This window comes from Hemitrygon akajei, chromosome 20 (assembly GCF_048418815.1).
Source record: "Hemitrygon akajei chromosome 20, sHemAka1.3, whole genome shotgun sequence".
Taxonomy (NCBI): domain Eukaryota; kingdom Metazoa; phylum Chordata; class Chondrichthyes; order Myliobatiformes; family Dasyatidae; genus Hemitrygon; species Hemitrygon akajei.
The window spans coordinates 26769982-26793495 of record NC_133143.1 but is presented as its reverse complement, the minus strand read 5'-3'; the positions used below and the strand labels follow the sequence as shown (position 1 = coordinate 26793495).

Below are 23514 nucleotides of genomic sequence, written 5' to 3'. Positions count from 1 at the left end.
AAAGAAAAATTAGATTGCAGAAGCAAATGGGAAAGAAAATAAAGAGATTTGCGGAATGGTTCCAGAACTGAAATGGTACAATAGTCAAGAAAGTCTGTAAAGGCAGAATTTCCTATTTTTTTTCCCCCCAAAGCAGGAAAATTTGCTGGGTGTATTATTGGTTTCAGTTGTAGGTAATGCAGTTTATTTTTAACTTTCAGTTGGATTAGTCAGGTGCTCATGAATGACAATTCTTTTTCCTTAGGGTGTGCGGAGCCCTTACCTTCGGTTGTCAGCGATGCAGGAAGGCGATTACACGTTTCAGCTGACTGTCACAGACTCTGCAGGGCAGCAGTCCTCAGCAGAAGTTACTGTCATCGTACAGCCTGGTGAGCTCCCAGTGAAGAAGTTTCCCACTCTAGGAACTGACAGAGTCCAGTGAGGAATCATTCTACCCCAGAGACTGGCAAACTTATATTTTAAGAAAACAACTTGTAACCGGGCTTGTCTAGATTTAATTCTCCTCACCCTCTTTATCCCTTCTCCAGGCATTCTGCTATTGATATCTTTCAACCAGCACCTGGCCTGGTGTCCATCCTATCAATGACAACTCCCCACCCTTTCATCTCTCTCTCCAGATGTGCTCTGCAACTTAAAATATGCCTGCTCTTTAACTTTGCCCAGTTTCATTGAAAGGGCATCATCTTGAAATTTGTTTCTACCCTGGATGCTGCCTGAACTGCTGAGTACTTCCTTTTTACAATATTTTTATTCAAAAGAAAAAAAAAACAAGATTTACAGATTGCAACACATAAATACATCTCAACATAACTTGTGTACATTCATATATTGTAATAAAATTGATCAAAATGTTATAGCATAGAACAGTTATAGAACTGCTGAGTACTAACAATAATTTTAGGTTTTTTATAGTTGTGTCACTGTACACGTCTATTTTTGTTATAGAAAGCAGTCAAGGGAAGCAAAGTGATGAATTAAGGTTGGGATACTAATGCCACGTGCTGCAGTATTGCCAGCGTAGTCGATACATTTGTTGCCTCATCAGTTTCTGTCGGTTCATTTCTGATTTGCTGCAATGTAGAATATCATGAGTATGATTCTCCTGACAAACTCCCCTGCTGCTCTCTCACCTCCTCATGCAATCTTACTTGTGCATAGTGATTGCTACATGATCTACTTGTGTCTATTTTCTCATTTCATTGTCCCTTCAGCCCTGGAAATGCTTGGCATTGAACAATGGCAACAAGATATCAAACTACTAGCCAGATGGAGATATTAGGGGAGTTGGCCAAATGCTTTGTCAAAAGATAATCTTAGCACCTTGAAAGGAAACAGTTAGTGGAATTTAGTGCAGGACTTACAGAGTTATTGCTGAGGTACCTGATCGTAGAACTGCCTGAACTGGTGTGCAGGAATTTGGGAATGCACATCAGATTGGAATTAATGGTCATTGAATCTAAAGGTTGTTGTAGAGTGAGGGTATTTTTAGAGCTGATGAAAAGCAAGCTCAGAGAGGGTTCTGAATAGACTGAACATTTTCCATTTGAAGTGTTGGTGAACTAGAGATGAACACTGACCATTCTTCACCTGACCCCCTGTATCATTTGCTGCAGGAATAGCTGAGATATGCAACCGTTTACCACAAACGGCTGTGTGTAATTTAATTTATGGACACCGGTTTCTTAATCTGTTGATCAGCTAAGTGAGTGTGTTGTGATGGATAAGCTTTATCCAAAGTCCCATTTACGTTGCAGGTGCCGTTTATAATCAGAAACAGACGCAGGACAATGTAGGATAATTTAGCCATTGGAGCAGCTGCTGATTGAGCTACTGAAGACAATTATTTTTGACTTGCTTAAATAAAATTTCTACCTGTTTTGTTGCCCTTGACTAGAGGTGAAAACTCGTAGGAATCATCAGAAACTGGTGCATATCTGTCTATAAAGGCTGCTAATGTTACCTGCTATTGAGAAATACTCCACACTGTCATAGTAATAATAAATCATACATAATTAATAAGAAATTCATTGAATTACATGTACAGTTTCTACATACTGAACTTTCAATATTTAAACTGGTTTTCAATACTTAAGGTCTTTAGTTTCATTGTATGCATGGATGGGTAATAAATGCAGAGTTCTTTCATTGCTGTTTCTTCCCCATAGAAAACAACAGCCCTCCCGTGGCAATCGTGGGCCCTGATAAAGAATTAATAAGCCCAGTTGAAAGTACTACTCTGAACGGAGAAGGGAGTACTGACGACCAGGGTATTGTGTCATACCACTGGGAGAAAATCAGGTGAATGTTGTCTGGAATTAACAGATTGTGCATTTTGTTCTCCCCTAGCTTCTCTCAGATATACTTTTTGTTTTAAATCCAGAGTAATGATTAAAAAATACAATGTGTAGGTAAATGTACAGGCTCAGTCATAATTGTTTATGGGACTTTAAATGGGCCTTCACAGAAACTGCAGAGACCTCTGAAAGCATTATTAATATATTATGAGGTCCTTGAATTATTTCTGTTCACCTTATAGAAGTAGTTCCGTACAATTCATTCTATATTTACATCAGTTCTACTAACATTGAAACTCAACCCTAGTGAGCCCCATCTGTTGGAATTGCTGATGCTTGGAAACTTGGTTAAAGTAGAACGTGCATAAATGGAATCATGGAACTATTGAATGTGGCAAGAAGTGTGGTCCCATTTGAAAAAAAAACAATTTAATCCTGTTTTTCTGCCCTTCCCTTAGGTTCCTGGCTAGATTTCCATTTTTATTTATTTTTGTTTTTCATTTGAATGTTTCTATTGAAGCTGCTGCACCCACATGTTCATACCGTACGTTCCAGATCAAGACAATTCCATACTGTAGGATTGTTTTTGTCTACAAAATCTCCTTTTCTTCACTCTCTGCGATCTCATCACTTAACTGATATTTGACTTTCCTGCAGTGAGAAATGTTTCTTTTTATGCATTCTATCAAAACCATTCATAATGACAACTTTTAAATCTCTCCTTAATCTTCACTGTTGCAAGGAGACTAGTCCCTGCTTCCATATTCTCTCCATATAACTGCAATCTCCAACAGTACTAAATCTCCTTATCGCCTGGCAAACAGTACAGATCATTTTTAGAAACAAAGCAATCTACATTTTAATTAACAATTGTGTTAATTGTATGTATGTATAGTAATATTTCACCCATGGTATACATGTTACACATTATGCCATTTGGCAGTGCAGGGGCAGTAGGTTTGTTGGACCCTATTGGTCTGGTTACTTTCAGTCTCAGTGGCTCTTTGGCAATGTTTTTGCCTTGAACCTACACATTCTACTGAACAAAGTCTAGGTAGTAAGTGTATATTCCTTTAGGAAAGTCACGTCTTCTGTAAACAGAAGTGCAGTAACATTCTGGCCTATATTTATCTTTCAGCTCAAGTCACTGAACAGAGTGATCACCTCATTGCCATTTACAGGTGCTTTCTGTGCATATTAAATAAAACCAGAAAATGCTGGAAACACTCAGCAGGTCGGACAGCATCTGCAGAAAGAGAAGTAATTAAACTTCAAGTCTGGATACTTTGATCTGTTAAGTTTGTTTCTCTTTGATGAATGTTTACAGCATTTTCTGTTTTATTTCAGATTTTCTGCATCTGCAGTTTTTACTTTTTCACTTACTGCCATATATTGGCCTTCTGCGTCACAAAAACACCTACATTTCCGCACAGAGTCATAGTCATAGAAAAGTACAGTGCAGAAAATAGGGCCTTTGGCCCACCTAGCATGTGCCTACATGTCAGCAGAAGTGGCTATTGAACTATTTTGGGATATCTTGAGGCTGTGAAAGGTACCAAATTAATGCAAGTCCTTTGCTTTTGCCCACAGTGGTTCTGATGTGAAGATTGAAGGTAAGGACAAGGCTGTAGCCACGGTCTTGGGACTTGAGGTTGGGACGTACCAGTTTAGACTGACTGTCACCGACCAACAGGGGCTGAACAGCTCAAAGACTTTGACGATCACCATCAGAGAAGGTAACTGACCAAACCTCCACTGCATTAGTTCAGCTTGCTAGTTAACATGTTCTTCTTGCCGTTCGGTCCTCACAATACAACAGGTGTTTTTACTGTGCTTGCCAGGTTAATATCTCACACCCTAAAGGAATAAGCACAGTTCAGCAGCTTGGAGATGTCTGGCTGTGGAACTTTGGAATCGCCTTCAGCAGATTTCTCAACAGAATAAGCAATTCCATCCTAATTCATCGCAGGCGCTATCCTGCAGTGTTAAATCAACAGGATGTCATAGAGATATGCAGTATAGACAAAAAGCCCTTCAGTCCATCACTCAATACTAACTTTTTTTTGCCCGACTGCATTAATCCCTTGTGCTAGAATTAGGTTAATATTCCTCGATGCCTTGCCTATTCTAGTCCTTGCCTACACGTCTTTTACATATAATGATTGTGTCGGATCCCAATACCTTCCCAGGCAGCGAATTCAACATAGCTGTGTATGTAAAAAAAAATTAAAAAAATAATCTCTTCGGTTCCCTTAAAAACTAATTTCTCTCATCCCACACCTTCACCCTTTAGTTATAGATATTCCAACCGTAGCAGAAAAAGATTCCATCTACCTTATCCATGCTTTTTATGATTTATATACCCCCTTCGAGTCACTCCTCAGTTTTCTACTGTCTAGGGAAAACTCAGTTCTAGTTACTTGTTCCCTTAGGACAGTGATTAAACAAAAATCTAAACTCTGCGAGACTTGTGACTCCAAGATGAGTCAAACTAAACAGAAGTAATAAGTATCCTGAAGTGACTTCAAGGTGACTGTTTCAAGGTGTGTTCAGGTGACCCTCAAGCATTGCTGGAGTTTAATTTTCCTATCGGCTCCCGGGGCAGCACGGTAGCAGAGCGATTAGCGTAACTCTAGCGCAGCGCCAGTGGCCCGGGTTCAATTCTGCCGCTGACTGTGAGGAGTTTGTATGCTCTTCTCATGGGTTTCCTCCCACATTTCAGGGACATAGGGATTAGCAGGTTAATTGGTCACATGGGTGCAATTGGGCAAAGCATTTCTTATAGGGTTCGAAGGGCCTGCACTGTGTTGTATCTTTGAATAAATAAACAAATTAATCAATATTCTCCAGTACATAAACATAGAAGAACTTATTTCACATTCTCCAAATACTTAATGTAAATGAAAGATAAGTCAGAGGTAAGGCACATTTTTGTTGAATATGATATATTGGAGTAACGATTCCTCATGATCCATATTCTACTCAATACACAAAGATGGACTTTATGAAGCTAAGCTTTTAAGCACAGTCGCTCTGTTAGGACTGTGATGGCAATCACTCCTACCTGTACTTCTGCAGTTGTACGCCGTGCACTACATTAGCAGCTTCCTGGTGCCCAACACAATCAATTCTACTGGCAAATGGAAACATTATTTCATTTCCTAAGGTAGATTCTCTGTTTGTGTGGAATTGCACAGAAATGATTGGCCTTCAAGAGGAGAGGCTGTACTTGATCTTGTATTGGGAAATGAACCTGGTCAGGTGTCAGATCTCTCAGTGGGAGAGCATTTTGGAGATAGTGATCACTATTCTATCTCCTTTACCATAGCATCGGAGAGGGATAGGAACAGACAAGTTAGGAAAGCGTGTAATTGGAGTAAGGGGAAATATAAGGCTGTCAGGCAGAAACTTGGAAGCATAAATTGGAAACAGATGTTCTCAGGGAAAAGTACGGCAGACATGTGACAATTGTTCAGGGGATATTTGCGTGGAGTTCTGCATAGGTACGTTCCAATGAGACAGGGAAAGGATGGTAGAGTACAGGAACCGTGGTGTACAAAGGCTGTTGTAAATCTAGTCAAGAAGAAAAGGCAGGTAGTCAAGGCAGGTTCGGTATTGTCATTTGAAGTAAAATTGGATAGGTATATGGACAGGAAAGGAATGGAGGGTTATGGGCTGAGTGCAGGTTGGTGGGACTAGGTGAGAGTAAGCGTTCGGCACGGACTAGAAGGGCAGAGATGGCCTGTTTCCGTGCTGTAATTGTTATATGGTTATAAAAGAAAAGCTTACAAAAGGTTCAAAAAACTAGGTAATCATAGAGATCTAGAAGATTATAAGGCTAGCAGGAAGACGCTTAAGAACAAAATTAGGAGAGCCAGAAGGGGCCATGAGAAGGCCTTGGTAGGCAGGATTATGGGAAACCCCAAGGCATTTTACAGTATGTGAAGGGCATGAGGATAAGATGAGAGAATAGGACCAATCAAGTGTGACGGTGGAAAAGTGTGTATGGAACCAGAGGAGATAACAGAGGTACTTAATGAATACTTTGCTTCAATATTCACTATGGAAAAGGATCTTGGCGATTGTAGGTATGTTTTACCATGTACTGAAAAGCTTGAGCATATATATATTAAGAAAGAATCAAGGTGGATAAGTCACCAGGACTGGATGAGATGTACCCCAGGCTACTGTGGGAGATGAGGGAGGAGATTGCTGAGCCTCTGGCAATGATCTTTGCATCATCAATGGGGATGATAGAGGTTCTGGAGGATTGGAGGGTTGCAGATGTTGTTCCCTTATTCAAGAAAGGGAGTAGAGATAGCCCAGGAAATTATAGACCAGTGAGTCTTACTTCAGTGGTTGGTAAGTTGATGGAGAGGATCCTGAGAGGCAGGGATTATGAACATTTGGAGAGGCATAATATGATTAGGAGCAGTCAGCATGGCTTTGTGAAAGGCAGGTTGTGCCTTACGAGCTTGATTGAATTTTTTGAGGATGTGACTAAACACATTGATGAAGGTAGAGCTGTAGATGTAGTGTATATGGATTTCAGCAAGGCATTTGATAAAGTACCCCATGCGAGGCTTATTGAGAAAGTAAGGAGGCACGGGATCCAAGGGGACATTGCTTTGTGGATCCAGAATTGGCTTGCCCACAGAAGGCTAAGTGTGGTTGTAGACAGGTCATATTCTGCATGGAGGTCGGTGGCCAATGGTGTGCCTCAGGGATCTGTTCTGGGACTCCTACTCTTCGTGATTTTTATAAGTGACCTAGATGAAGAAGTGGAGGGATGGGTTAGACAGCTGTCTGATGATACAAAAGTTGGAGGTGTTGTGGATAGTGTGGAAGGCTGTCAGAGGTTACAGCGGGACGTTGATAGGATGTAAAACTGGGCTGAGAAGTGGCAGATGGAGTTCAACCCAGATAAGTGTGAGGTGGTTCATTCTGGTAGGTCAAATATGATGGCAGAATATAGTATTAATGCTAAGACTCTTGACAGCGTGGAGGATCAGAGGGATCTTGGGGTCCGAGTCTATGGGACACTCAAAGCTGCTATGCAGTTTGACTGTGTGGTTAAGAAGGCATACAGTGCATTGGCCTTCATCAATCGTGGGGCTGAGTTTAAGAGCTGAGAGGTAATGTTACAGCTATATAGGACCCTGGTCAGACCCCATTTGGAGTACTGTACTCAGTTCTGGTCGCCTCACTACAGGAGGGATATGGAAGCCATAGAAAGGATGCAGAGGAGATTTACAAGGATGTTGCCTGGATTGGGGAGCATGCCTTATGAGAATAGGTTGAGTGAACTTGACCTTTTCTTCTTGGAGCGACGGATGATGAGAGGTGACCTGATAGAGGTGTACAAGATAATGAAAGGCATTGATCGTGTGGATAGTCAGAGGCTTTTTCCCCAGGGCTGAAATAGCTAACATGAGAGGGCACAGTTTTAAGAGCTTGGAAGTAGGTACAGAGGAGATGTCAGGGGTAAGTTTTTTTACACAGAGGCTGGTGAGTGTGTGGAATGGGCTGCCAGTGATGGTGGTGGAGGTGGGTACGACAGGGTCTTTTAAGAGACTCCTGGATAGGTACATGGAGTTTAGAAAAATAGAAAGGCCACGGGTAACCCTAGGAAATTTCTAAAGTAAGTACATGTTCGGTACAGCATTGTGGGCTGAAGGGCCTGTATTGTGCTGCAGGTTTTCTATGTTTCTATGTACCAAGAGGTGTAGATATCAGACGTCAGCGTTATTAAACTCACTGACCACCAGTTACTGTGTACAATTGTGCTGAGTGTAATTTTATGTGTAGAGAAAAATAATAAATGGCTTTCTTTTCCAGAGCTTCCATAATAATTAAAACTAGGAATTGTCAGCTGTGCAGTCAAATAACTGAATTTTGACTCTGTTTTTAAGAGATCAACAATCGTCCTGTGGCTAATGCTGGAGGTAACCAAATTTTGACATTACCCAACAACTCCATCACTCTGGATGGCTCCAGATCTACTGATGACCAAGCCATTGCATCTTACCTGTGGACTCGAGGCGGCCAGAGTCCAGCTGCAGGTGTGAGTATGAAATCCTGCTGTTAGCATCTGTAGAACTTCACCCATTCTTTACATTGGGGTAGCCTCTGCAATAAAAAAAAGAGAAAGATGTCTTCAAAGAAAGTAATGAGCACCATTAGTTTAACCGAAACACAGGAGTGGACTCAAGGCACAATTATATATCGTGACACTAATACTTTTTGTCTTCTCTTCCTTTATATCAGACTTCATTCACTGAGTTTTGAATGCTGAAGTAATCCTTTAATTTCTAAAATTGCTGTGGTATCTATTTCAAGGGTTAAAGCAATTTACGACACATTCTACTCTCAGCATCTTCTAATGACTCTGAAACTTAAATTGATTGTCATGCAAACATTTATTGCCACAGGGAGCATCAAAAGAAGTTCTTACCTTCTCTCCGATGTAGTTCTGTATATATCCTGGCTCTTGTGATGTCCATGTGTCATTGAGACTCACTGTCAGATAGGCCTTCTAGGACTTCTTTGGTTTTATCTGGGCTAAGTCTTCTCCACTGAGGTTGTCATGTTGCTTTAGAAAGTAACCTGTGATGTATGTCCCTCTGCTGCAGGAGGTAATGCACGGTTCGGACCACGATGCAGTGCTTCAGCTGGCCAACCTCGTCGAAGGGAAGTACATTTTTCACCTGAAAGTCACGGATGCGAAGGGGGAGTCGGACACCGACAGCGCCCTTGTTGAAGTGAGGCCAGGTAAGCTGCTGAGGAGTTTCTTAAACACATCTCAGGAACAAGCCTCCCCTCTGTGGGCTCTGTCCATACTTTTTTTGCTGTCTCATTAAAGGGATGAGCATCCCAGACATTCTCTCATCTCACCCTCCCATCGACAGAAGACGCAAAAGTCTGAAAGCATGTGCCACCAGGCTCCAGTTTAGCTTTTATTCTGCTATTGTTACACTTGAACAGACCTGTTGTGTAAAAAGATGGACACTTAGCCTCAAAATCGACCTTATTACCATCTTGCACTTTACTGCTGACCTGCACTGGTAGCTTTTACACTTTATTCTGCATTGTTATTGTTTTACCTTATTCTAGCTCAATGCACTATGTGACGATCTGATCAATATGAACAGTATGCAAGGCAGACTTCACTCTATCTTGATACATGTGTCAATAATAAACCAGTATCCTCTGCTCCAACTAGTACATGGCAATAAAATTAATCTGTGCCCTCTCCGGATCACTGTTCAATGACACCCAATAAACGCTTTGGGAGAAATTTAAATGATAGGATTCTGGACAAGTTGCGTCACCTGGCTTATAACATTAGAAAAGAAGGCCCATTTAGAATAAAATTATGGAACAGCATCCACTGGGAAGTATTTCTTTAAAATTCATGTAAAACTCTGACAGCTCTTCAGCAAAGGAACAGACACAAAATGCTGGAGGAACTCAACGATTCAGTCACCATCTGTGGAGGGAAATTAGCCAACGTTTCCAGCCAAGACCCTTCATCAGGGTTGAAAAGGAAGAGGGCAAAAGCCAGAATAAAAGGCTAAAGAGGAGGGGGAGTGCGAGCTGGTGGGTGATAAGAGAATCTGGGTGAGGCTGGAAGGTAGGTGGGGTGGGGTGGGGAGGGGGGAGTGGGAACGATGTGAGAAGGTGGGATGTGACGGATGGAAGAGGCAGTAGACTGAACACGACAGAATCTGACAACAGAGTCCAGTGGACCATGGAATAAAGGGAATGTGGTGAGGAGCAAGCTGAATGAAGGTGTGGGTGAAAGGCAGGGGAGGAGAAAGAGAAGGGGTGAAAGGGCCAGAGCAATAAGTGAAAATAAAAGAGGCGGTGGGGAGGGGGAGGGGAACAGAGGAGAGTAATCATCAAAAGTTAGAAAAATCTATGTTAATGGTGTCTGGTTGAAGACTCCCAAACTGGAATATCTTATCTGGGCCTAGCTGCATCTCCTTCAATTTATTCCATGGGTACTGTCCTCACCTATCAGATTCCATTTTGTTCAGCCCTTTGTCCCTTCACCTATGTATCCAGAGATACCGGCCACATGACGGACGCACTGCCACCTGGCTGGTCGGAGGACACACCACACGCCAATCAACATTTGGTCCCTCCCAACTAATCAATGCACACCTAAATTATTGGTCACCTTAATTGGATTATCTCACCCAGCCCCATGCTATAAAAAGTGAGACATGTGCCTGGCTCGGTCTCTCTTACAGACCACCTCATTGAAGGTAAGTGCATTGATTTATGCTTGGGAATGTCTATCGTTTGTCCTGGTAAGGGAGCCGCAGCTATCCAAGGTCAAGGGGGATAGCTGTCATAGTGCTTTTCGCTTGTTCTTTGTATGTGTAACTGTACCCTGTCCCCACACCGCTTTCTGTGTATTGTACAGTCGACCCGACCTTCCCCACACGTGTTAACCCTAAACGTTTTTTTGTTAGAAAATTGTAGTTGCTTGTGTTGACCTGACTTCCCCTTGTAAATAAATTACTTATTATTAAAACTGTGTGTGTCCAGGCCTCTACTGTTGAGACTCAAAGAACCAGTTATTTTCCATCACAACAATCTATGACATTGCACCTTCTTACATCATCCCACTTGCTCCTCCCTCGCCTGGATTTACCTATCACCCACTGACTTTTGTTTCTCCTCCTTCCTCTTCCCTCTTATTCTGGCTTCTGTCTCCTGTCCTTTCTAGTCTTGATGAAGGGTCTCAGCTGGATACGTCAACTGTTCATTTCCTTTCATGCATGCTGCCTGACCTGCTGAGTTCCTCCTGCATTTTGTGCATGTTGCTCTGGATTCCCACCATCTGCAGAATCTCTTGTGTCTCCTTCAGCTAAGTGTGATTGAATTCTACATTGGGACAGATAAAACGTGTTTTGCTTTAATATACTGAGGGAATTTGGCATTGTGTCTCTTCATTTTTAAATCACTAGTTTACACCTCCAAACTTAAAAGCTTCAGTGCTGAAAGAAATAGGCAAATTCACAATAATTCCTTGTTTTGCTACAAAGATTATCTGGAGATAGGTTCACTATAACCATCTGGTATGTTGGGGGGGTGATATGGCACAAGATCAAAGTAAACTGTAGAGTGTTGTAAGCTTAGTCAGCTCCATCATGAACACTAGCTTCCGTAGTATCTAGTACATTTTCAAGGAGCGCTGTCTTAGGAAGGAGATGGCCATCATTAAGGACCCCCATCACCCATGTCATGCCTTGTTCCCATTGCTACCATCAGGAAGGAGGTACAGAAGCTTGAAGGCACACATTCAACAATTCAGGAACAGCTTCTTCCCCTCTGCCATCCGATTTCTGAATGGACATTGAACCCAGGAACACCACCTCACTACTTTTTTTATTTCTACTTTTGCACTACTTATGTAATTTAATCATTTAACTATCAATATATACATTTTACTGTAATTCACAGATTTTTCTTCTATTATTATGTATTGCATTGTACTGCTGTCTCAAAGTCAACAAATTTCATGATACATGCTAGTGATATTAAATCTGATTCAAATGCTGAATCTGAATGCTTACTGGTTTTTAGAGTGCAGTGACCGACGTGGTCTAAGTGGCTCTCTGATAATGTGTTAATATCTTTAGAACAGTTTGTCTTCAGCAGGTAGAAATGTCAGCGATTATTTAGTAGTATTGAATAAGATGAGGTTGAAGTTTATTTGCACAAGGTTCTGAAATATTGTGGATGGTTGGCTGAAGAGTGAAGATTCAGCAGTTTATTTCATGGTGAATGTACCCTGACCTCTAATTCTTTTGTATGCATGGCCTGTTTTCCTGCAGACCCAAAGAAGAATGATCTGGTAGAGCTGGTGCTCCAAGTTCGCGTGAGCAACCTGTCTGAGCAGCAGAAGGGCACCCTTGTGAGGCAGCTGGCAGTCCTGCTCGGGGTCCTGGATGAGGACATCAACATCCAGAAGATTCAGGCACATTCTGAGTCCAGGTGAGTGGGCCAGGCCTTAGACAGCTGGCTGAAAATTTCTAACAATGTACAGTATTGAGTATTTACTTCTCAAAGGTTTCATCCTTCATCTCCAGAGAAGTGGGCATGCTGGCATTTATTACCAGTTGTCCGAGGTTAATTGAGTTAGTCTTGATGGTGTAACGATACAAAGGCCAGACTGGCACGCAGTTTTCTTCAACTTTTGATATCCAAGCCAAGAAATTAGTGAAAGAAGAATAAAAGATTTTTGTTTGGAGATTCTTGTTTAGACCAAAACAGTCAACTCTTTGACTTGAAATAACACCCTGAAAAATGAAATCCTTAAAATGAAATCCTTTCAAGAGTTCTTTCACCATGTTCAAACAATTGTTGTTTAGCAAGTGCCAATTTTCTTTTGGCTGCTTGTGTAAGTGGCAAGGATCAGTGGAATCAAACACAGTTTCTGTAATGCCCGAGCTGCACCTAGTTTTATCAAATACATTGTGTTTGTCTACTATTGTGACTTAGGTGAAGATCAGACCACATTTTATGAGTAATTACTGCAGGAAAACAGGTATTTGCAAATGGTTCACAAAATGTTTCTTCAAACTATAACTTTGTACTCAACAGACCAATTGAGTCAGTCTGGCCTGCATTCTTAGTACCTAATTTTCCCTGTTTTGGGTGACACTAGCAACCAATGGATGGATAGCTGATGGTGATTAATGTAGCTGAGTGCCAGACCAAGGTTCAAGATCCAGTCAATGCCAAAATAATCCACATTTCACAATCTGATAGAGGTCCCAGCAGTGAAGGAGATCAGAAGGAGTCAACTTTTTATGAGTGCCAACTTCTCTGCAGAGCGGGATCATCCATTGCTTCACAGAGACAATTTCCACAGAAGACTTGGACAATGCCACTTCTAGCCCTTTCTCTGCTGCCATTTCAGAACCCTGTCCTGTTTGCCCCGCTCTCAATCACACTGCAGAGACAGAACATGGTACAACAGGGGAACAGCCCCTACGGCCCATGATGTTGTACCCAACTAATTACATTAGTCATTGATCCCTTCTGCCTATATAATGCCCATATTGCTCCATTCTCTGCACATTCATGAGCCTGTTTAAGAGGCTCTTAATTGTATTTGTCTCCATTAGCACCCATAACCTCTGCTTCAAATAAAACTTGCCACTCACATCTCTGCTGAATTTATTCACCCCCACCCCCATACCCTCTAATATCAAATGTTTCTTTCCCAGGAAAAAGATACCACCTGTCAACTGCATCTATTTATCTCATAAACTTATAAACCTCTATCTGGTCTCCCTCCAGCCTCTGTAGCTCCTGTCGTAACAACCCAAGCTCGTCCAACCTCTCCTCGTGGGAATACGCTAAATATTTGTGATATTTTCTATTTCCAGCATCTGTGATTATTTTAAATCTTGTTATACATAAAGTCTTGGGTTGAGAATACAATACAATCTTTAGTTAGTGTTAAGGAAGGCAGAAAATAGAAAATAAGATTGGCAGCCAGAACCCAAATTGTTATGGTATGGGAGGTATTCCATTCCTCAGATTGACCCAACTCAGTCAACATAAATCTCTTGGAAATAACTTTAATTTCAAATACTCACTCAGACTGCTGCTGAATGATAATTTTGTATTTTCTGTCCTGCAGCACAGCATTAACATTCTACGTCCAAGGTGAGCAGCCAGGCCACGTGTCCAAAGGGGTGGATGTGGTAAGGACTTTGCAGAAACAGCTCGTAAGAGAGAAGGTGGACTTTTTGCTTTTTAAGACCCTGAATATAGATACAGTTGGTAAGTTACGACATATTTTGTGTTTTCTTGCTTGGATGCTTTTGTTCAAAGCTTTGTTCAAATTATTAACACGTTTATATTAATAGGTACAATATACATGAATTCCCGGAGTGACATTGGTGTTAATTATCTCTGGGCATTTCCTTTTGCCCATTATTGAATAAACACTCCACTCGTGCTTTCTTTGGGCTTTCAGTTGTGAATAATTATTAGTCATCCTTCGTAGCTTTTTAAATGCAAATATTTGTGTGTGTGTTAGCATATGGTCTAGTTAAGATTTTCTACGCAAAGTCCTATGACCAAGCCCATTATTAAAAAGCTGTGTATTGCCCTCCCACCAGGCACTGAAACAGTGCTCTTGCTGGAGACTGTGGCAAATTTCTATTGCTAAGACTTATGTATTTTAATGTTAATATTAAAATAATGATAGTCTCCATTTATTATATCTGAAGGCTTGAAACATGTGGCATGTATAAATGCATTTGATGTTTTATAAACAGCTCCAGAATGGATGGTGCATATCGACATCTGAGTACAAAGCAATAGGGGTTATTTAATACAGGGCTTTACTGGCACATGCCCATTCTGTACAATAATTGCTGTTTTCAGGCTTGGGGGGCTCTATTTGTTGATAGTCATGCAGCATCACACTTGAAGTTTGCTATCTTTGCAGTCTGCTTTCGGAAGTGCTCTGGTCACGGGGACTGTGACCCGTTTACCAAGCGTTGTGTCTGCTACCCGTTCTGGATGGAGAATCTGATACGGCGTTACGTTGGTGACGGAGAAAGCAACTGTGGTGAGCAGATTTGCTCTAAAATGTGTTGGATGGACTAAAGTCGTTGTGATGAGCAGAGATAACCTGTTCAATTTTGGTTAATAAATGTGGGTTGTGGATTTTCATCTTCACTGTCTGGCGGGCTTCTTCTGATTCCTCATCTAGTAACAGTGATAAAAGTGAAAATCTACCCTGCAATCTCACGTTGGCACTTTTTTTTTTGCCGAAGTTCCCTCTTTTTACTTTCATTTCTGCCGGTGTGTTGTAATACAAGAAGACGTGGCTAGACTGGGACTGACTGAGTAAACCTATTGTCAGTCACACATTGAGACAACATTGCTGAGAGGGGATTTAGGTGCATAATTTGAATTTTGGAATTATCCCCCACTGCACTTTACTACAGAAATTATTCTATTTTTATTGAGGGCCTGTTTAAGTAAATGCTGTTTGCAGAGTAAATAAATTTGCTGCAAACTCCACCTTATTTCTAACTGAAATGGTGGTGTTAGTTCTGCTATTGTACATTAAAGAAGTCTAATATCTCAAGTGTTGAGTTCCTTGGGGTCAGCAAATGATTCGAGACTTATAGGTAGAAGATTTAGATGGGTCTCGAATTAAAATTGAAATCTCACTCAATCAGTTCCTCTTAAAATCATGGAATCTTCTAGCACTGGAGGCCATTCAGCCCACTGCTGCTATTGCTTACTCTTTGAAAGAGCCGTCTTTTATCCCAGGCCTCTTAAAGTAGTAGTATGAATTATTCAGCTGTCCAGTTGTCACCTGAAATTTCTCATGGTACCTAATTCCTCTACTACTTTGAATGCAATTTCCGGATCTACAGAACTGGTTTCTAATCTTCTGCGTAATTCACTTGATAATTCTGTTTCATAGCTGACTCACTCTTTAACCTTAACACTGCTAGTAAGAAAAATCCCACCTTCCTGTACCTCCACAGTGAACTGATCTTATGTTTGCTATTATACCGATAACTTCCTGTTCCTCTCTCAGAATCTGGCATCTTCCTGTAGACAAAATGTGTATAATTGGACAGAATTATTCCATTGAAGTGGAGTCATTGAACACCAACTGAAGTCTAGCTCTCAGTAAAGATTCAATCGGATGACTTCATTCTTGCATAGGGTGACTTTATTTCTACATATTACCCTGTCAGCATTGAGGGGAAATACATCCTCTGTTCTGAGGTGGGATCTCTTGTGCACAAATTGCATGTTCTATTTCCTACATTATACCAGCGACAAGTCGTGGAGATTTCTTGGTTTTTGGAACATCAAAAGAGATGAATAGGCACTATGTAAATAGATTTCTTTCATGTGCAGTCAGATGCTGTTGTTAACCTTGTACTTTTATTCACAGAGTGGAACATATTATACGTGATTCTGTCAATGTTTCTAACAATCATCGTCGTTGGAGGGATTTGCTGGACTTGTATTTGTTGTTGCAGGAGGTATGAGACAGTAATATCAGTAAGGAATCTGCATCTTTCGGGTGCAATCATACAACTATATTATTCAAATATCCTGGCCATAACATGATCTTGAATCACTTTTTCCGACAGAAAGAGGACAAAAATAAGGAAGAAAAACAAGTATACTATTTTGGACAATATGGATGACCAAGAACAGGTGGCATTGAGACCTAAATATGGTAAGTGATATAGAGTGAATGTGTTGGTGCGTGGCCCAGTGGACAAGGCATCGGACTAGTAACCTGATGGTCACTGGTTCGAGCCTCAGCTGAGGCAGCGTGTTTGTGTCCTTGAGCAAGGCACTTAACAACACATTGCTCTGCTACGACACCGGTGCCAAGCTGCATGGGTCCTAGTGCCCTTCCCTTGGACAACATCGGTGGCATGGAGAGGGGAAGGCTTGCAGCTTGGGCAACTGCCTGTCTCCCATACAACCCTGCCCAGGCCTGTGCCCTGGAAAAACCTCCCAAGGTGCAAATCCATGGTCTCATGAGACTAACGGATGCCTATTATAGAGTGAATATAGTTGGTAGTTATCTTTAATGATTAAGTATCAAGAATAAAGTCAAAATGGCCTTTCAGGTACCTAGAAGAAAGCTTATGCTTTGTTGCCAATGGAGGCCACAATGCCTGCCAACTCACTGGGGGTTCAGTATGTCAGTTGTTATATGGCAGTTCTCATGTATTTTCACTTAAAGTTGTGGGGTCAAGTCCCAGTCCAGGGACATAAGCATATAATCTGGGAATATACTCTGCAGCAGTAGGAAGGTCAGTGCATTGATAAGGGTATCATCCTTTGGATTTGAATTTAAATTATGCCCCACCCCCCACCCCTAGGGCTACTTTGAAGAGGAATGCAGAATTCTCCTTTGTATCCTGGCAAAACCCATGTCATAGCTAATAGCACTAGAAACTATAAACTACATTCCCCCACCCCTAGGGCCATCTAGAAGAGGAATGGAAAATTCTTTGTATCCTGGTAAAACCCATATCACAACTAATATCATTAGAAACTATAAATTACACCCCCCCCCCCCCAAGCTATCTTGAAGAGGGATGGAGAATTCTCCCTTGTATTGTGGCAAAACCCATGTCACAAAAATATCACAAGAAAATATTAGTCATAGTCATAAGGCAGAGGAGCAGAATTAGGACATTTGGCCCGAGTCCACTCTACCAATCATGGCTGATTTATTTTCCCCCCTCAATCTCATTCTATTGGCTTCTCTCTGTAACCTTTGATGCCCTTAACAATCAAGAACCTTTCAACGTCTACTTTAAATATACCCAATAAATATACCTCCACAGCTGTTTCTGACAATAAATTCGACAGATCCACAACACTCTGGCTAAAAAAAAAAAATCCCTCTTCATCACTGTTCTAAAGGGACACCCTTCCATTCTGAGGCTGCGTTCTCTACTCCCAAACTCTTCCAATGTTGGAAACATCCTCTCCACATCCACTCTATCTAGCCTTTCAATATTTGGTAGGATTCAATGAGACTCCCTCTCGTTCTTCTAAATGCTATTGAGTACTGTGTAAATATCATCAAATGGTAACCCTTTCATTCCTGGGATAATTCTTGTAAACCTCTGGACCCTAATGCCAGCAGATCCTTTCCAGGATATTATTATTGTAGCATATTAGCAATTATCATTATATTAGTGGTTGCTACATTTTCTGAATTACAACAGTGACCTCTCTACAAAGACACTTCATTGGCTATGAGATGACTTGCGTATACTTGGTGTGAAAAAATTATATTGTAATTCTTTTCTCTATAATGTGAATGAGGCACAATCTGTCCAGACGTTAATACCAGATCATAAAAGTGAGTACAGTCTTTCTGTTCTAGGTGTGAAACACAAAAGCACCGAACACAATTCGAGTCTAATGGTATCGGAATCAGAGTTTGAGAGTGATCAGAACATACTGTTTAGCAGAGAAACCATCGAGACTGAGAACTTTAAAGCTGGAATGAATGGCTCTCTCAAAAATGGAGTATCTTTAAATTATCATCCCAAAAACAGATAAATTTGCTGAATTGGAAAGCTTATTGGTGAAGCATTTTTTTCCCCAACAGAGCAGAGGAAGAAAAAGAAGTGGATGATTCTAAAGACATTAAAGCGTTTTTTAAACTGCAGAATTTTGGCGTACTCTGGAAAAGACTAATGGAAGGTCTGAAGGAAAAGTTGAAAATTTTGGATCGGTTCACTACGATGAGCAATCCTTAACTGCAGAATGGTTTGCCAGATTGTATCCCTTGAAAGACTTATCATGTCAGCTTCCTGTAGCTTTATGATTCCAGCCATTTCTGTTAGTTCTGTGTGCAAATGTGAGCTAAGTCAGCAGCTGCAACGTAAAGGGACCTGGATCAAACCTCTATTAAGTGCTTTCTCTATTTACATTGAAATACCATTTGATGATGTTTACAGTCTTGCAAACATAAAGTGCATATTTGAAAAACCTCATGAGGTATTTAATGATAGACATTAAGGCTGCAAAATGAAATGTAGCTAAAATGAAAGTTCTTTGTATTTGTAACCATGAAAACTATTTGTGCTCTAAAGCAGATATGCAGGAATCTTCCTGTGCAGAACCTTTAAGGATCAGTTGACATGCAGCTTTGTTTTTTAGTTTTTCATCTGTAAGAAGAATTACTGATGCAAATTAGAAACCTCATTTGGCATAATTGTCACAATTGAAACTGGAGGAACAATTAATAATTCCCCTCCCGATTTTATGCAATTGTCCCCAGTGAGAAACTACTCCTGATACATACTGTGCATTTTCTGGAAGTGTCACACTCAAAATAACTGGATGAATTACTTATTATATCTTATAAACTGGGGGGACTGGACCGTTTGCCGTCTAGCACTGAGATTAATGCATTGGGTTATGGACACTAAGCAGGATAATGGACAGCCATGCTCTTCGACCAGTGTCATGGTATCTTTAAACTACAGTGTACAAAAACAAAAATCGAAGAAATAAACAACTGACAGGCTTATCTGACTGGTGGTAAATGAACTGCCAGTGCCTCCCTTTAAATGTCCATCTCTTCAGTTCCGTGTTTCCCTGCAACTCCCTGTAGAGGAGCAAACCCCAGTAGCCAATTGATAGGCTACTTGAGAGATTGAGTTGGGAAGAGGACATTCTCTTGCCTGATATCTTGGGCATTTGCCCTGTGTCCCTGTGAGTACTGCATTACTCTTGCTGAAGCATTTTTATTATTCTGTATCATTGTATGAATCTGTTTCTGCTGGCTTTTTAAATTACATGAGGAAATGTGGAGGTTGAAGAAATTTAATTTGTTAGGCCTACATATTCTCTCACAAGCCTGGAACTGTGTGTTTGGAGAAGGCAGGCCAAATGCTTTTTGCTGTGGATGAGTTACCTTGAGGATTTGGATGAACAATAAGTAATTTAATCTACAGAATAAGATCCACTTCATTGCCTTTTGACCATTCCATCCTCCAGTATCCTGATATGAAAGAATTATAGCTTTGGTAAATTCAGCAACTCCTGCTTTAAATGTTCCTTCATGTCCCAGTGGAATCAGATTGCCAACATGCTTGCATCAATGGCATTATACATCATTTAAAGAATTCCAGAACAAAAAACATCCACCCTCAAGGTAACAGGTGATTAAGAAAACTTCATGTACCAGTGATTTTCTATGTTGCTCCCAAACCCGAATTAATTTTGCTTCTGTACAATTTAGCTGTCAATAAATTTCAAATTCTTTAGCCTGAACTATTCAGTGTACCATGGTAATATTTTCTGCTGCTTTGGAGGAATTATGAACCAGCAGAAGGTCAAAATAGAACACAATTAGACCAGCAGCAGAGGGTATAGAATCAGTATCATGTTCCCCCTGGATTTGCTCTTCACATTCCTTTATAGGGAAGTATCCAGTTTTTGTTAAAATATAACACATTCCTTTTTCTCTTGAATGATGCAAAGGCCTTAAGGTTTACACTACAGAAAACTTGCAAGTGTATTTAGGTTTTAGGGTTTTGCCACTGCCAAGCAGGTTATTTTGCATAAGAATATTAAATAAATACAAATAATGCACCTATTACCAATTAATAATGGCTAACCCAAGTATCCAGGAGTCACTGAAAAAAACATAACCTGAACAATATTGATTCTTTATCCTTTACTCTGTTGTACTTTCTCTTCAGTTTTTTTTCCTTCTCTTTCTTGTAGGCAAGGTCTGTAATTCAGTGTCAAATAAGGAACAGATCATAACTACACAAATTGTTCTAAAATCAGATTTATATCTGCACATAAAATATGAAGATTACAACATCTTTTACATTAAGGTATTGCCAAAAGACAAAATAACTTTAAGGTATTAACTGCAACAAATTAGTCAATTAATATTTATGTTTGCTATGAAATGTTTACGTTTACGGGCCAAATGGCCTAATTGTGTTCCTTTCAAAGGTCACAGGGAGAAGGCTGGAGAGAGGGGCTGAGGAGGGGAAAGAAGGATCAGCTGTGATTGAATGGTGCAGTAGACTTGATGGGCCAAATGGCCTAATTCTGCTCCCATGTCTTATGGAAATTAAATCCAAACATATTTGACATGGCAAATAAAATAATTTAAAATGACAGTAATTACAATTCTATGAAAACATTTTGGCAGTTAAGTATTTTTAAGTTCAACGCACAATTAGAAAACATTATCTATCACATTTTTTGTAACAGTAAGAAGTCATCAAAACGGGATCTTAAACAATGCAGCCTAAAGCTTAGGGTAAAATTCAGAACAATGCAGACTTAAGTTTAGAGTAAAATTTAAAAACAATTTAAATTCCTAATGGGTAATCTACTCAATGATTGTAAATTGGTGAATTTCTAAAATATTCATAAACATTTCCAGAAAAAATTAAGTACTAACCAACATTTAGCAGAATTACATGATTCAGCAGTGCAAAAAATATACCTTGACTGTCTAGTAATTAAAATACAAAAATTTTCTCTACAAATTATCTGCATGATCCCAGTGTGCCATGTTAATTATAACCTATTGTGTTATGGCCAATGGAAAGACTTTCTGCACAAAGGCTCAAGTAAATTAACTGATTGATTGAAATACTGTTGACGTGACTTCCCTATTTACCCAACTGCTTTATAAACCTCCAAAACAGACATACTTGATTTCCAAAAAATCATCAACACCATATTTAGAGCCTTCTCTGCCAAGTCCAGACTGTTTAACGCCCCCGAAAGGTGCTTCCGGGGTGGATAACAGCCCTTCGTTAACTCCAACTATGCCAACTTCCAGCTGTTCAGCAACTCTCCAAATCTGAGCATGATCTCTCGAGTAAAAGTAACCTGGAAGAGACAAGAGCATAACAAACTTTTAAAAACAGTGGTATACTGTTTCAAAAATTTACTTCTATAAATCATGTATACAGCTTTTAGATCAGGATAACAGAATCAAACAAATCACAACCTTTACAATTAACCCATCAGATCTGATAATTGGCAAACATTTGAATATGAGAAGTGCAAGTGTTCAATTGCTTTTGTTCGGCATGATTTCTAATTAGAGTGAATGCCAACACTGAAACTGACTCACCAGCCAGACCCACACTAGCAGCATTAGCAATGGCAACAGCTTCTTCCTCCGTCTGAAACCTGTAATTAAGAATTCACAGGATCTTAAATCTTGTAACAGAAGCCGCTGGCCAATGATGGAGCTGAGGAAAATGACTACACTTGCCCACAACTTTCCTTCAACTCTGAATTCAATCACACCAAACTGACAGCTAGAAAATTAACTTTTATAATAGAAGTTTTATTTTAAACCCAAAGTAATGCATAAATTCGCAAAAAACAGTAAACCCTTTAAAGTTCAAAGCAAATTTACTATCAAAGTACACTTTATGTCACCATATACAACCCTGAGATTCATTTTCTTGTGGGCATACTCTATACATCCATAATGATAACCATAATAGAATCAATGAAAAACCTCACCGACCAGTGTTGAAAGGACAATTGTGCAAATATAAAAAGAAAGAAATACTTATAATAAACAATAAATATCGAGAATATAGATGAAAAGTCCTTTAATGCGAGTCCATAGGTTGTGGGAACATTTCAGTGATGGGGCAAGTGAAGTTATCCCCTTTGGTTCAAGAGCCTGATGGGGTAATAACTATCCCTGAACCTGGTAGTGTGAGTCCTGAGGCTCCTGTACTTTCTTCCCGATGGCAGCAGCAAGAAGAGATCATGACCCGAGTGGTGGGTGTCCCCGAAGGATGTGGCTTTCCTGCGATGGTCCTCCGTGTAGACGTGCTCAGTGGTGGGGAGGGCCTTACCCGTGATGGACTGGGCTGTATCCATTACTTCTTGTAGGGTTTTCCATTGAAGGGCATTGATGTTTCTATACTAGGTTGTGATGTAATCAGTCAGAATACTCTCTACCATCCATCTATAGAAATCTGTCAAAGTTTTAGATGTCATGCTGAATCTTTGCAAACTCCTAAGCAGAGGCGCTGCCGTGCTTTCTTACTTAAGTGCTGGGCCCAGGACAGGTCCTCTGAAATGACAACATCGAGGGATTTAAAACTGCTGACCCTCCGATGGGGACTGCCTTATTATACACCTCTGGTTTCCTCTCCCGAATTCAGTAATTGGCTCCTTGGTCTTGCTGACATTGAGTAGAAGGTGATTGTTGTGGCACCAATCAGCCAGATTTTCAATCTCCCTCCTATATGCTGATTCGGCCTACAACAGTGGTGTCATCGGCAAACTTGAATATGGTATTGGAGCTGTGCTTAGTTACACCATGGTAGGTAGACCAGGAGGCTAAAGACACACAGCCTTGTGATGATGGAGATCGAGGAGGAGATGTTGTTGCCACTCACTGGGGTCTGCAAGTGAGTAAGTCGAGGATCCAGTTGCACTGGGAGGTATTGAGGGCACAGGTACAAAAAGAGACATGCTAAGTTTAACATTACAAATCCATAATGTCCCACTATCCTGAAAGAGGCCATTCACCCTGCCTGTGCCTCTTTGAAAGAGTTAATAAATTAGTGCTACTAACTTTTGCTTTTTACTCCCATAATTATAGAACTTATGATTATGATCTACTCAAATTTCACTAGACTTTATGATAATAGTTCTCCTA

General features: G+C 40.4%; 2 protein-coding genes across 6 annotated transcripts in view; one reads left to right on the top strand and one right to left on the bottom strand.

Annotated features, from left to right (window-relative positions):
- The window catches only part of LOC140713658 (dyslexia-associated protein KIAA0319-like), a 76095-nt gene extending 55975 nt beyond the window's left edge, over window positions 1-20120 (top strand). For 4 of the 5 annotated variants that reach the window (XM_073024025.1, XM_073024023.1, XM_073024024.1 and 1 more), the window contains 11 exons: window positions 245-368; window positions 2166-2298; window positions 3885-4030; window positions 8207-8358; window positions 8927-9065; window positions 12143-12302; window positions 13960-14102; window positions 14776-14898; window positions 16252-16342; window positions 16454-16542; window positions 18220-20120. In XM_073024025.1, the coding sequence (XP_072880126.1) occupies window positions 245-368; window positions 2166-2298; window positions 3885-4030; window positions 8207-8358; window positions 8927-9065; window positions 12143-12302; window positions 13960-14102; window positions 14776-14898; window positions 16252-16342; window positions 16454-16542; window positions 18220-18398 (1479 nt within the window). In that variant the 3' untranslated portion in view covers window positions 18399-20120. The remainder of the gene's footprint in view (window positions 1-244; window positions 369-2165; window positions 2299-3884; window positions 4031-8206; window positions 8359-8926; window positions 9066-12142; window positions 12303-13959; window positions 14103-14775; window positions 14899-16251; window positions 16343-16453; window positions 16543-18219) is intronic. The other variant, XM_073024026.1, reaches the window with a different exon arrangement.
- A 507-nt stretch (window positions 20121-20627) lies between these two features.
- aldh5a1 (aldehyde dehydrogenase 5 family, member A1 (succinate-semialdehyde dehydrogenase)) overlaps window positions 20628-23514 on the bottom strand; it is a 37149-nt gene continuing 34262 nt past the window's right edge. The window contains exons 9-10 of the mRNA XM_073024028.1: window positions 21958-22016; window positions 20628-21710 (exon numbers count right to left, since the gene is read on the bottom strand). Of these exons, the coding sequence (XP_072880129.1) occupies window positions 21505-21710; window positions 21958-22016 (265 nt within the window). The 3' untranslated portion in view covers window positions 20628-21504. The remainder of the gene's footprint in view (window positions 21711-21957; window positions 22017-23514) is intronic.